This window comes from Mercurialis annua, linkage group LG8, assembly GCF_937616625.2.
Source record: "Mercurialis annua linkage group LG8, ddMerAnnu1.2, whole genome shotgun sequence".
NCBI lineage: Eukaryota > Viridiplantae > Streptophyta > Magnoliopsida > Malpighiales > Euphorbiaceae > Mercurialis > Mercurialis annua.
Window position 1 is genome coordinate 16644757 of NC_065577.1, and position 13278 is coordinate 16658034.

Here is a 13278-nt window from a genome sequence, read left to right on the forward strand (position 1 = left end):
TTTGGTCCCGAGAGCTACGCTCACACCGAGTTACCACATTTCCATAAATACCTTACCCAAATCATTACCGGTGCGCACGCAGTCCTAATGATGCCCATTAGGTAGCATGTTCCAACTAAAAGCCATAATATAAAAACAGTTCACAATATACGTACCATATATATATTTAATATTTAAAATAACAATTTACTTAATAAAGCGGTAAATAGTAAGTACAAACTCACTGCTTGCTAATCCACGTGATAACCGGCAAGCAACTAATCCTGGTTCGCCTCTGAAGCACGAACAGTAGACGGGTCTAGACAAATAAAATAATTATTAAAACCAGACCCTAACTCTAGATAGTACTAGACACCACATAGGACTAGCACAATTAACACGTTGGAGTAAAACAATCCAGAACAACACAAAATACCCAAAAGGTAACAATGCACAATTATTACAAGTCTATTGAGTTCTCACTTAAAATCCGATTTATAAATATTATTTAATAATCTTTAAATAATAATTAATTTCCAAATGGGTTAGCCGAGTTACCAATAACTACCTAGCTAACCACACTTGTCGGGTGACCCAAGTCTAACCCGACTCAAAACGTTTGTCAAATATAAACCCGAGTTTATATTTATAAAATAATTCGATAAAATAATAATTCATTTTAAAAGCGGAACTCAATAACTTCAATTCCAAGTAACCCAAAGTTACAACTAAAACTTAACCATTTTAAGTTTATAAAGTTTAGGGACTAAACTGTACTTTAGCCAATTAGGGACTAAACTGTACTTTAACCAATTTAAGGACTAAATTGTACTTTAGCCAATTTGATATTCAAAATCAAATTAATTACTTTTATTTATAATTAAAACAAAATATAAGGTTACTAACCAAAAACTTACTTAAATAATGAGATAGGAAAACGTAGATACGCGAGTCTAGAATCTCTGGGAACAAACGGTTTTGATTTCGATCTAGAAACGAGCAAGAACCAATCAATTTACTGAGAGTTGTTCGAAATCTTAAAATTGAATTCAAACCGAACGATACAACGACGATGGCTCAAACGAAGAAAATAACGTACCGTTTCCGATTCCAAAACTTTAGAATCGTAGAGGATCGAGTCTATAATCTCTGGGATCAAATGGTTCTGATTTGGATCCAAAGACGAAGGAGAACGAATCAGGAAACTGAAGCAATTCACTCATTAAAGAGCCTTCTCCTGAAGATCACTGAGTCCAATTATAACAAATACTTATTCGATGAAGGTCCTCAGCTTAGTTAGAAACACTGCCTTCCACACGTAATAGCATAAAATGATAAAATAAATCTTATAATGGAAAAAGAAACTTGTTCGCAGATACAAATGTAAACACTAAGTTCTCTACCTAATAAAAGAAAAGGAAGGACAACACTAGCTTAAAACACATATTGTGAAAATGAAAGAAATTAAACTGACCTCATCAGCCTTAATAACTGTGGTGAAGGTTTCCCATTCGCCTTCCACAAATCAACGTTTTTGTTGCATTCAAGTACTGAATATAATTGAACAGTAGATTCAGGCGAGTACTTGGAATGTACATCTTGGGAGACAACTCTGTTTGAAAGGATTCGGAATGCACAAAAATGAAGTCATTTAAGCTACAAATGCAAATTACAGATTCAAAAGCAAAATGTAGCAGTAGTCCCATTAATAACCGAAAACCCACATAGAATTTCAAATTCAAATTAATGATAAATAACGAAAAAAAACCCACCTGGGTCACACTGTTGGTAGAACTTCTCAACATCTGAGACAAACAAACAAACAAAAACAAAGCATGAAAATTTCATACAGAAATTTGCACCCAAATGAGAAAGAAGAAAAGTTCATTGATGAAAAGAAGAATTGAGATACTGGAGAATAGAGCTTTGATTAAACCAGAGCGTCTTCCTTTAAAGTCGCTGAAAACTTCTTCAACTGTTCTTGGTACTGGGTGCGTTATTCCCTCCATTCTCTCTTCCAAAATCAATGCTAATTCTCAATCTATATATATAGAGAGAGTTTTATGATTATGTTATAGAAATTTAATTAAAAGTGAGATGAGAGGAGATGAGATGCGATATTTTTTTTCTATTTGGACTTGGAGCGAAAATTTTAGCCCCAAAAAAAAGAGCGCCATCAGCGAATTTTTTAGCCCCAAAAGAGCGCCATTATTTTCAGGGTTATTGTTTTTATACCCGAAAGAGCAGCCCCTCTTTTAAGGCGAGGAGGAGGAGTTCTCCTCCTCGCCTAAAAATCGGAAATAAAAAAATATTAAAAAAATTTATTCGGTTCTGTGACAGGTTCATAAATCGGAGGAGAACGATGGCGGCTCAGAAGTGTTTTTTAAATTATTTATTTTTTAATAAAAAAAGTTTAAAAACAATTAATTATTAAGACTGATTTGAGCATTTTTTAAGTTGAAGGACTTGTTTGTATTTTTTAAAATAGAAAAAAGTATGATATAACCCTTCATTTAGTTGTTTTTAATGTTTTCATCCTTTAATTAATCAAATCATCAATTAAATCCTCGTCCCGCAAAATCCAAAAATGGGTACAATGGTTTTTTTTTCAACATGAGGGTATAAACGGAAAAAAAGTTCAAGGTGGGGTTTTTTAAGTGATTAGACCTTTTTTTATTTGCGACCGAATAGGATTATTTTAGAAATAATTATAGGGTACAACATTTGCATTAATGTCATTCGTGCAACAAACTAATAGTGCGCTAGCCATGTGGAATAATTTATAATAAAAAAATAAGTAATAATTAAAAGATTTCCTATCGCAAATTATCACTGGCTTGTTGTAAAAATGACGTGCCGCAACAGTTGCATGATATAAACACACTTATTTTAGAAAAAGGAAAATATTACAGTCCTTATTGTTTTATTCTCAAACAAAATTAAACGACCGAATATAATTCGGTTGCTATTAATGACTTATTGTGACCGATGATTGGTCCATAATATGGTATGGGACATGTAGGGTTAAATACATGTTATTTAGCATTAAGAGGAGCGAGTTTGATTTGAAAATCGATCCATGAGTTTTCATTAAGAAAATTAGTGTTTCGGTAGTTTTTGGGAACCGACATAGTTTACTAAAAACCACATATCTCTCAAATTAACCGTTGGATCGAGCTCATACTGAGATATGTCGTTCCTAAGAGGTTAATTTAAAATGTGGATGGTTGGATCAAAAATTTAAGATCCAGACGATCGGCTGTGAGTGAAAGACGATCATCTGTAAGTGTAAATGGTCGATGATGATCCGGACGTGAAATCCAGCTTCTTATTATAAACATGTGCAAAAATATGGTTTCTTCTTCCAGACATAGATGCACGACGCAATGCCTATATCAAAACCCACAACAAGCTATTTTCTTCTTCTTTTTCTTATTCGGCTTCTAAAATTATTAGGTAAGGCACCGATAGCTTCGTAACACGCCAAAGAATCTAGGCCGAGGCTTTTCTTAATAATGAACTAGTAGCAAATATATATTTTAAATAAACCAATAGTTACTTTCTTTAAGTAAATCGATAATAGCCTAGCAACAAACTTGTTATTTTACTAAACTAGTAGTAAATACAAAAGCAAATTTCGCACGTATTTATAATAGTGATAATAAACCGTTAGTAAACTGTAATAGTAAACTACTCCCTCTGTCCCAATAGAGTTGTCCACTTTGAGTAATTTTTTTGTTCCAAAACTCTTGTCCACTTTCAAAAAGTAACTAACTTTTACACTTAGTTTTTCTATATTACCCCTATTTAAAATCCACTAATGAGTAAATTGAAAATAAATTGCAAGTGGACCCTATATTAAATAGGGGTATGACAAGAAAAGTAAGGAAAATTTCACAAAACCCACAAACAATAATTGCTTTTCTTAAACTGTGTGATAAAGGCAAAGTGGACAACTCTATTGGGACGGAGGGAGTATATTTTACTCCTATCACTCATATACCATCATTTAACGCAACAATTGATATTCGACTCGACACAATCAATGTGATTAAGTTGCTATCCTTTATTTTTTTCTCATTATTTGGCTTTGCTTTACACTTGATTTAAACAAGAAGAAGGAAAAGAAGATGTGAAGTGAAATGGAGACGTGGAATTATGTTTTCATGTTTCTGACCCTTTAAATCCATATTTTCTCAAATATATATATATACTAGGTCGATGCCCGCGCGTTGCGCTGGTTGATTTTTTTTTTTTAATAAAATTATAATATTAGTTGAGGTTATTTGTAATTTTTTTTTATATTTTTGTGTGTTTTATAGTAGACAAAGTATTTTTTGGAGATTTTATTGAAATCTATGATATTTGTTTTTTTAAGAATCTTAATAAATTTTTGTTTGTGTTCCATTGAAACTCATTCTAGTTTTTATGTTTGAAACCAGTAAGTTGATGGACTAATGAACATTTTAGTTGAATTTAATTTATTTATTTTGCACTTGGAACATTCAAAAGCAATGAAATGATGAATTAAAAGATTGGCGGAATCATATTACTTATTATATGAATTCAACTTATACTAAAAACTCAATTTTTTTAAAGTAGAACTTTTAAACTTTACTATGTAAATTTAAATTTTGTCATATATGTTAATTTTAATCTTTTGCGTCCGCTACAACTTTTTACTTCCAATCAGATTAGCAGCTTATCTCCAAAGGTAGGAGTAGAGCCACAAAAATGCGAAAAATAGGTAAGTTCTTTCATCCCAAAAACAACTGCTAGTAAGTACAATGGAGTTTGCTTCTACTTGCTACTGTCTGCATCTTGTTGTTGGCGATGGTATCAATTCTTTGTGAAGGCGCAGCAGAGTGCCCTGAATTGAAATGCAATCGGCATGGACCACCCATCAGATTTCCTTTCCGTCTCAAAGGAATCCACAAGCCTGAATGTGGCTATTCTGGTTTTGATGTTTCCTGCACCACCACAAAACACTTAGTTCTTGAATTGCCAGTTTCAGTGAAGCTGTTTATCTCCGAGATAGAATACAAATCACAAAAACTTAGCTTATATGATCCTACTGGATGCCTCTCAAAGCTTCTTATAACTCTTAAATTATCCGCCTCTCAATTTGAGTTTGGATATTCACACAATCATTCACACAAGTTTTTAATATCTCGTACAGCTGAACGTAAGTGGAAAACCTGAAATGCAACACGGAAGAAGTAAACTTTTTACGAACAATCAAAAGGCGAAGGAAATATACCGGAGCAATTGAAAGAGAACAGCATAGGACATTAATACAAAGTTTTGGTGGATTTGTCCTAATTTAGAGAAACACTCGAGTTGAAAGAGTTTTGAAATACAAAGTTCGCCAAAAGAGACCAAATAAACTTAATTCTTACCCCAATTTCAGGGACTGGTCCAGTGTTTCTAATCACTTTTGGAGCAAAAGCAAGTGGATTTCGTGAATTGATCTGTTTGCGAGTTGCAAGAACAGTATCTTCATGAATAGGCTTGTTGAAACAATCTTCACATGAACATGGTTCTATACAGTAGATACCAGCAGCAAAACATTCTCAGTAACTGCAAGCACAACAGTGGACATAAATACAGGCAATACACATACCATTACAGTTTTCTTTCATTTACGAATATCCATGAAACTGGCCGATGGAACCAGGCGAGGAATATATAAACACAACCAGGTTAGTGTTTTAAGAAATAAAAACATTGCATTCGCTAAAATATCAAGAATACAAAAAGGACTTAACAGTTCAACATCGAGACTGATGTTGGAAAACATCCAGCCACTGAAATTTAACCTCACTAAAAAAAAATTAAATGCGATGGTTTTTCTCTTGGAAATACAAAAAACATCATATTCTTAATCTGAAAACAGACCATTTATACTGGTATCCTGGTATCCTGTTCATGATTCGTAATTGGAAAAACAGTTAAAAACAATAATTTTAGAAAAAGCTGAAATTTACCCAGGTGTATTAGATCATGCAAGGTTAATAATGTAAAAGAGCATGCTCTATGTACTTTTACTAAATCTATATGCTTCTAGTGGAATGTGGTTTGTGGTGCGAGACTAAGAAAGAAACTGAAGCAAAAAATATCTGATAAAGGTCCCGGTTCTAGTTGGAAGTAGAGGGAACAATCCATATATTTGTTGAAGATGATATCTCGCATTTTCAGATTGGAGAAATATATGTAGAGTTAATAAGGCTATACGCGCAAATGTTACCTTTGTCAAAGCCAAAGCAAGAAGAAAGTTTTCTGTACATCTATTAGAATAATTGACATAACAGAGTGGCTCTTCGCTTTCTTAGGTCAGTCCTCAAACGCAGATACATTTGGCAAATCAGGTTCGGTTTGTACATTTTAATCAGTTTTCTTAATTCAACAATTTGAAAGTGTTAATATCTTTTGCCTAACAGGTAGATTTATGTAGGTTTTTTAATTAGAATTTCTGTTTTTTGATATTATCGTAAATGAAAATTTCACATATATAAAGAAAAAGATAGGAATGCAAAAGGTAGATAAATACGGGCATATATATTTGAAACTGTCACAGCTCAGCTGAACAAAAACTTTAAAGTTCAGTTCAGTTGCACGAAAACTTTAAAGTTGAGGTGAAACAATATTTAATACAAGTATAGGATTTCAATATTATATATGTAAGTTGCTGAAGCATACCTAAAAACGGATAAGGAATGTCAAAACACAGCTAGAAAACATTAGAGCATATTGTACCCAGCATTAAGCATACAAAGCACATTTCATTAATTTCACCTTCCATGACAAAGTATCATCCAATGTGTCCTTGGCGAAAGTTTCTAGACCTGAACCGCTTTCCTGAAAATTCATCAGAGAAACAAATCTTAGATCTCAATGTGTACAATACTGATTCCCAATTGAAAAACATGAGGCGAAATTAGTAAATGTATGGATTCGAACCGGAGATGATAGAATCATTAAAAAGTAGCTAATTCTTGCTTTCATATGCAGGAACCTCTTTGAAAAAAGTCAATTATTTGTTTCTATCCGTTCGGCAGGACTGTAAAGAAGTTAATGGTTCAATTCTTAACAATTTGAAATGCTTTTTCAAAGTTCTGGTGTGGCAAAAAATAGAGAAAGAAGAGTATTCTGCATGATCAGTAGACAATTCAAGTATGCGACTCACAGGTACTACTTCAGTTGATAACAGGCCCTCCAAATTTTTCATTTGAGGCACAAAAAACCTGCAGAAGCTCACAGTATTGTTAATTTGTAAAACCAAATTTCATAAAGCATTTTTGTACTCGGCTATTGATTGTAAAATGTGGTTTGCATCCTCACTATTGAACCAAGTAGTGTGTGTAATTGCAAATAAAATGAAAGAGGGAGAAACGATATTCACTTATTCTTAATGTCCGCTACTCTTCGACCTAGTCTTGGAGTATCGACCGTTAGTACAATAGCCTTATAACCATTCCTTTAAGCTCTCTTCACTAAGGTAACAACTATGTCGCGGTTTTTATACACCTAAGCATAAATGGACGTAAACTATGTGCTGGTTGATATTATGATTGCGAACGGGAAAAGAATATTCTGATCGAATTGTTAAAGAGTTCAGGGAAGTACATGAAAAAATATGTGATTTCAAAGGGAAAATAACAGAGATATACATAATATGTATTTTGAAAGGCAAATAACAGGGAAAAATGTGACTGCCATAGGATTTCTTACCGTAGTAGCAACAACGCATGTAATATCCTGTACGGATGAACCTGCGAAAACCAAGAAACAAGAAAGAAAATATTGCGACAATTAAGCAAATTTTTGTTGCCACAAGTAACACAGGAAAAATTAACAGGGAGCCAAATTAAACAAATTTCTATTGCCCAAAGTAAAACAAATTTATCTAATAATGCCAACTAACAGAGAATAATTTAAGAGTGAGCTGTAATCCGGGGAAAACCAATTTCGTATTAGATTATTTGACGCAAAGAGGAAACTCTTTTGATGTCTATGATATAGACGCCTTAACCCATTTAATCGAGCATTCGGCACAACTAAACAACCTGAAACTTGAAAGCTAAACGTTACCTGAGTTTCGGAGTTTGATATTTTCCTCGCCACAGGTGAGTTCTTTGATGAAGCCGGGTGTTCTCTTTTTTTGGATTTTATACCTGAGGTTACAATTACAATAGATGATTGAAGGTGATTCATTGGTTTTTCATGTAACGGTTTGATTGAAGGCGATTGATTGCTGCGTCACGTAACGGCTTGAAGAGCGCTGGAAGATGAAGTTTCTGGAGAAGGCTGATCGGTTGTCTTGGCGTTCGACCGTTTCAGCAGCTGTGTAAGACGAAGTTGTCGGAGAAGCCCTAAGGATGTGTAAAGCTGTTTTGATTAACTCTGGTTAATGGCAATAGAGTTAATGACTGAAGCGTTGAGTTAATGGTAAGAGAGCTAATGGTAGACTCCACATGTCAAAATTTTAAAATGCCACTTGTCAGAATCTTTTTGAAATTCAGGATTATAGTATAGTATAGATATATATATATACAAATGGCTAAAGGTTTAAAAAGTCCCTTCATCCTTTTTACTAATTTAATTAGTCATCAATTATATGTTCAAACGACACACTTAATTAAATTAGAAATATTGAATTTCGATCTTAATTTTCAAAAAACAAAATTTATGTGATTATATATGTTCAGACGTTATTTGATTATCATGAAAAAACTAAAGCAAGATATAAAAACATTGTGAAGTCAAAAATATTGGAACACGAATTAATCATTAGGTTTGATAGGTGTCTACACACGTTCGACCTACGAAAAACGTATTAATCATTAGGTTTTTTTTATGTTTTTTCACTTAAAAATCAATTTCGCGGAAATCTGGGCACATTTCAGTTTTTTTTTCTTTCAACTAAGCATTATTTCAATTAAAAAGATAATAAAAAATGCACATAATAAAAAAAATAATCATATTTACCAATTATAATCAAATAATTTTTTTTATCAATATGGTATTATTTTAAGGGTTTTATTACACTACAATAAAAATTGACCAATAATCACATTGTTTTAATAACAATTTTTAAAAATGTTATTTAAAGTGATAAAATTACCTTTATATGATATTTCTACAAATAATGCTAAAAATTATTATTAATACTAACAATTTTATTATCTTTTGTAACATTTATTTTATAGAAGTTATTTGTTAAAAAAATTAGTAACATTTACATTTTTTATGGGCGGCAAACTGAAAATTTTTCCCTCTTATTTTATTTTTTCTAAATCGTTAAACCGAAAATCTCTCAAATACATAAACGAAAAAATAGTCCCTCTCAAAAAAAGAAACAATAATACTAATTTAATACAATTTTTTCTTCTCTTTTTCCTTCCTCTCCATCATCGCCGCCTTAATCTCCTGCCCTAACTCGCTGCTCGACTCATCCTCCAACAATTCCGTTTCAATAACTACCTCAGATCTCGTGCTCTTTTTACTCTCTTCCTCCAATGCTCGAATCATGAAAAGTCCGCTTTTTCTCGATTGTGCATTAATTGCGGTCGTGGGTTTGCCGATAGTTGTCACCGGTGTCGGTTTGAATTGTAAGAATGTGTTTAGTTGTTTGATTATCAACGGCGGTGAAGTAAGATCATCTTCTTTCTGAAATTGTTAATTTTTATTCTTTATTTTGATTTTAATTTTTAATGTTTCTGCTATCAGGTTGTGTTCAAGTACTCTGTTTTGATGATTTTAGTCCATAAAAATTCTTTGTTGGATTTCTTCCACTGTAAATTAAATAAACCAATAATTAAACTTCGTTGTGTCAATTTCTTATCAGAAAAATGAGATTTAACAGAGAAAAATGAGATTTAACAGAGAAAATATGTTGTGGCTTCACCGTGCCATTACTGATGAGCAATTACCGATATCTCATTATAAATGACAGTGCTAGTCTCCAAATTTTAATGTAGCTTCGGTTGCTTATGTTGCTTTCATACTTTTGTTTAACCGTGCATTTATCAATAAAAATGATTTTTTTCCCTTAATGATAAATGCTTATTTGTTCATGTTTTTCTTTCTTGTTCTGGTCTTAAAGTTAAGCCATTAGATAGCCACAACATTATATTCTGTCCCCAACTAATTAAGCCTATGATGAATTGGTTTCCTTGTCTTCTGTAATATTTATGGAGTCTTCTCCTACCAGCTTTACTAGTCAATTTATTGTTTTATTACGTTAGTGCTTTAATTTTATCTTCAGGAGATTACATAGAGAATATAGTCTAAGTTAGTTTTTTTGCAATTAAAATGAGAATTAGTTTCTATATTAAATAAAAACACATTAAAAATAGAAAAATAATAATTATAACATTAATTATATTTTTTTAATTGTGTGATAATGAAAAACAGACAAATATAGTAAAACGGAAAATATAATCCACCAAAGATTAAAATGCCTTTTCCATTCTTATCTTTTGGTAATTCTATCTTTTCCACTATTCTCGATTTTATTAAATTCCTTAAGTTTCTATGTTAGTTTCAATTGTTCATTCTTGAATCCGTGCATTGATCTTCTTTTTGTATGCAGATTTACATTTTAATTTATTTTTTAGTGTTATGTAGATTATACTTTTTTGTGAATCATATTTAGATATTTCTTCTTTTAACACAAGAATAAGTAGACAAAGTACTGCCACTCTTTATGAAGTTTTCGTATTTAAATTTTTTATTTTTTGAGAATGGCATTCTATTCAATCAACCTTCATAGCTACATCCTACAACCTTTTCACAATAGTGAACTCTTTGGAGATTGGAGTGTGCCTGTTGAATGCATATCTTTTAATGGGAGCACTGAGCAGTAGATATCAAATAGCATCCTCATTCATCTTAATTTTGTTATTTTGGATTTCCATTTGATGTAAGAAATTAAGAGCAAATGAAATATCTTATGTTGTGTAAGATCTGCATTTTATTTTTTTGGCAGGACCAAATATTTTCAGAATATGATGCCTTTTCTGCATGGACATTTGTAAAACGACGGCCGTTGTAGCAGACTCTCCTCTCTTGTTTTTGGCCTGTTTTGACTCTAGCGATTTGCCTATTTCCTGTCTATCCTCATTCGTGCAAGCTATTGATTCTCTACTCATGTGCTGGTGTGCTTCTTCTAATTCTCTCCCTGCTTCTGGGTAAGTGTTCTATTCCCCATTCTTTGAATGATAATATTTAGCATATTACTGTGTTGTGCTTCTCAAAAGTTGAATTAATTTTGCCTCTTTGTACCGCAACAAAGTTGTGAATATCTGTTCGTTAATGACTTTGTGTTGGACTATAATATATCTAAATATCTATTTGGATCCAACTTGATTAAACCTTGTCATTGTCTAGTTGGACTTAGCTGCATTCACAGCAATGACCTATGAGGAATTATGTAATTCATCAAGAGCATCTTTAAGAAAAAAAATTGTGACATTTATAAATCATCTCTCCAGGATCTATTCGTTTACATTTCTTGGAGTAAGCCTCAACGACACATCCTTGATGAAGTTCATATGAACCTACTGAACTGATAAGCACCTGTTACTATTATATGTTGATAAGTATAATCTACACAACAACAACAAAAAAGATCTTTGTTTTTTCCATTTTCTTCCGAAAGAAAGTTGATTATAGTTGAAATTCAGCTGGGGTATTAAGTTTACATGATGGTGGTGGTTGTCCAACTCGACTATGAGTATATGACTTGTGGTTTTCAAAGTAATAAGATGGATACTTACGTATTTTTTCAATTATGATAGAACACAAATTTTATCTCTTGCCGTTATTTGTTTTGGAGTTAAAAATCTACAATAGAATATTGATTTTCTTTCTTATCATTGGACACAGGTACATACCAAAGACCATTAATTGGTCTCTTCTTATGTCATCATTCACAGTAAGTTCCATTATGGTTCATTGGGCAAGTTTATCAACTAGTGAAGCAATTTAATTTGAAATTCCAACTTATGAAACCTCATCTTTTTATTCTATCTCATTCATTACTTTTAAATGTTCATCATTTTTATAATATACGTAAATGAACTGATTCATGCAAGTGAACTGATATATGCTTATTCAGTTTACTGAGACTTAGACAAGATAGTGTTAGAACGGATCCAAACTTTTTGAGCATGTCTACTTTCCTTGGCCAGCGTTCTATGTTAAATTGATATTATTGAACATTCTTGTCTTTTTGCAGTTTGTGCCAGCAGCTTGTGTATTTGGTTCGTCGTGATCTAATTGGCAAAAATATTTGCACATTCTAAGTAAGTTTTGCAACGTCATAATTTCTTGGAGTATTAACTTCGTACTAAAATAGTTATAAATTATAAATATGCTTAAAGTTGGATCATAAACTTTGACCATTTGAAACAAAAAGTAAAGCAAACTATATATTTGGGGAAATATTTTTTTATGGTGTACAAAATATCTGTTTATTCCTGGACACAGCCTTATTGTATATTTGTCCTCAAATCAAAATTAGATACCTATATTAGGTGTTTGTTTTAGTTAATTGGACCATTTCGTACTCATTCTCCTATGTCGTACCTTTCCTATATTTTACTTCCTACTGTTTGGCTTTATAAACATTTTTGTTATATTAACTTGCTAGATTAAGAATACTAGACTTGCTTATTTATTTGCTGGTGAAATTTAGGCTATGTATATACTGTACAATTGAAATTATAAGTTTCTAGGAATTGTATTTAGCCCATAAAATAGATTTCTTGCAATGTGTTCCTTGTTTTTTCGGTTCAATTTCTTATTTTCAGTATCTATATTATTTCATTAATTTTTTTCTTGCAGATGGAAATTGTTGGAATGAAAGAAATAAAATCAAGATGGACGTTTTCCTAGCTATATCAAAAGTTAGGCTTAGTTCAGTTTTTTTAGGGAATATTTTAAATGTTTGCATACAATTGGTTATTTTAGTACCATTGAAGACTTATTCATTTATAATTTTATGTAATATTTGAATTGATTTAGTTTTTTATTCATTGATTTCAGCAACAATTTATCGTATTCAATTGTTTTATTATCGATAAAAATGGAAATAATAAAATAAAATAACAATTATAATGACAATTAATTTTGTCACAGCTAGCTAATTATAATGACAAATAATTTCGTCACGTTATGATAAATTACTTGTTGTGATAAATTAAATTTATCACCATTGACAAATTATAATGACAATTAATTTTGTCACGTTATGATAAATTACTTGTGATAAATTAAATTTGTCACTGTTGATAA

The 13278-nt window shown here is 31.7% G+C and overlaps 2 protein-coding genes and 1 long non-coding RNA gene across 6 annotated transcripts; 1 reads left to right on the top strand and 2 right to left on the bottom strand.

The window, feature by feature from the left end:
• Positions 1 to 1221: 1221 nt before the first annotated feature.
• Positions 1222 to 2176, bottom strand: LOC126662351 (PHD finger protein ALFIN-LIKE 7-like). 2 transcript variants are annotated; one of them, XM_050356311.2, is made up of 3 exons: positions 1916 to 2176; positions 1752 to 1784; positions 1222 to 1591 (listed from the first exon to the last, which is right to left on the bottom strand). In XM_050356311.2, the coding sequence occupies exons 1-3, from the start codon at positions 1986 to 1988 to the stop codon at positions 1464 to 1466; spliced, it is 234 nt and encodes a 77-aa protein (XP_050212268.1). In that variant the 5' UTR covers positions 1989 to 2176; the 3' UTR covers positions 1222 to 1463. The 2 variants fall into 2 exon arrangements, with proteins under 2 accessions (XP_050212268.1, XP_050212267.1); XM_050356310.2 differs by having other exon boundaries at positions 1892 to 2176.
• A 2416-nt stretch (positions 2177 to 4592) lies between these two features.
• Positions 4593 to 8417, bottom strand: LOC126659607 (uncharacterized). Of its 2 annotated transcripts, none has more exons than XM_050352910.2 (6): positions 8071 to 8417; positions 7711 to 7751; positions 7166 to 7223; positions 6679 to 6837; positions 5379 to 5559; positions 4593 to 5177 (listed from the first exon to the last, which is right to left on the bottom strand). In XM_050352910.2, the coding sequence occupies exons 1-4, from the start codon at positions 8191 to 8193 to the stop codon at positions 6742 to 6744; spliced, it is 318 nt and encodes a 105-aa protein (XP_050208867.1). In that variant the 5' UTR covers positions 8194 to 8417; the 3' UTR covers positions 4593 to 5177; positions 5379 to 5559; positions 6679 to 6741. The 2 variants fall into 2 exon arrangements, with proteins under 2 accessions (XP_050208867.1, XP_050208866.1); XM_050352909.2 differs by having other exon boundaries at positions 6775 to 6837; positions 8071 to 8412.
• Positions 8418 to 9305: 888 nt separating this feature from the next.
• LOC126659639 (uncharacterized) lies at positions 9306 to 13035 on the top strand. Of its 2 annotated transcripts, XR_007635037.2 has the most exons (5): positions 9306 to 9631; positions 10970 to 11171; positions 11869 to 11917; positions 12221 to 12287; positions 12829 to 13035. It is a non-coding gene; the product is annotated as an uncharacterized LOC126659639 (long non-coding RNA). The 2 variants fall into 2 exon arrangements; XR_007635036.2 differs by having other exon boundaries at positions 9306 to 11171.
• The last annotated feature ends 243 nt before the right edge of the window (positions 13036 to 13278 follow it).

Coding starts and splice junctions, on each gene's coding strand:
- LOC126659607 (XM_050352909.2), bottom strand. CDS start 8,193: ATGAATCACCTTCAATCATCTATTGTAATTGTAACCTCAGGTATAAAA. Junction 7,752..8,070: donor TATCAAACTCCGAAACTCAG/GTAACGTTTAGC, acceptor TGGTTTTCGCAG/GTTCATCCGTACAGGATATT. Junction 5,560..6,774: donor ATGATACTTTGTCATGGAAG/GTGAAATTAATG, acceptor TTGTGCTTGCAG/TTACTGAGAATGTTTTGCTG.
- LOC126662351 (XM_050356310.2), bottom strand. CDS start 1,988: ATGGAGGGAATAACGCACCCAGTACCAAGAACAGTTGAAGAAGTTTTC. Junction 1,785..1,891: donor AATCAAAGCTCTATTCTCCA/GTATCTCAATTC, acceptor TGTTTGTCTCAG/ATGTTGAGAAGTTCTACCAA. Junction 1,592..1,751: donor CTACCAACAGTGTGACCCAG/GTGGGTTTTTTT, acceptor CCTTTCAAACAG/AGTTGTCTCCCAAGATGTAC.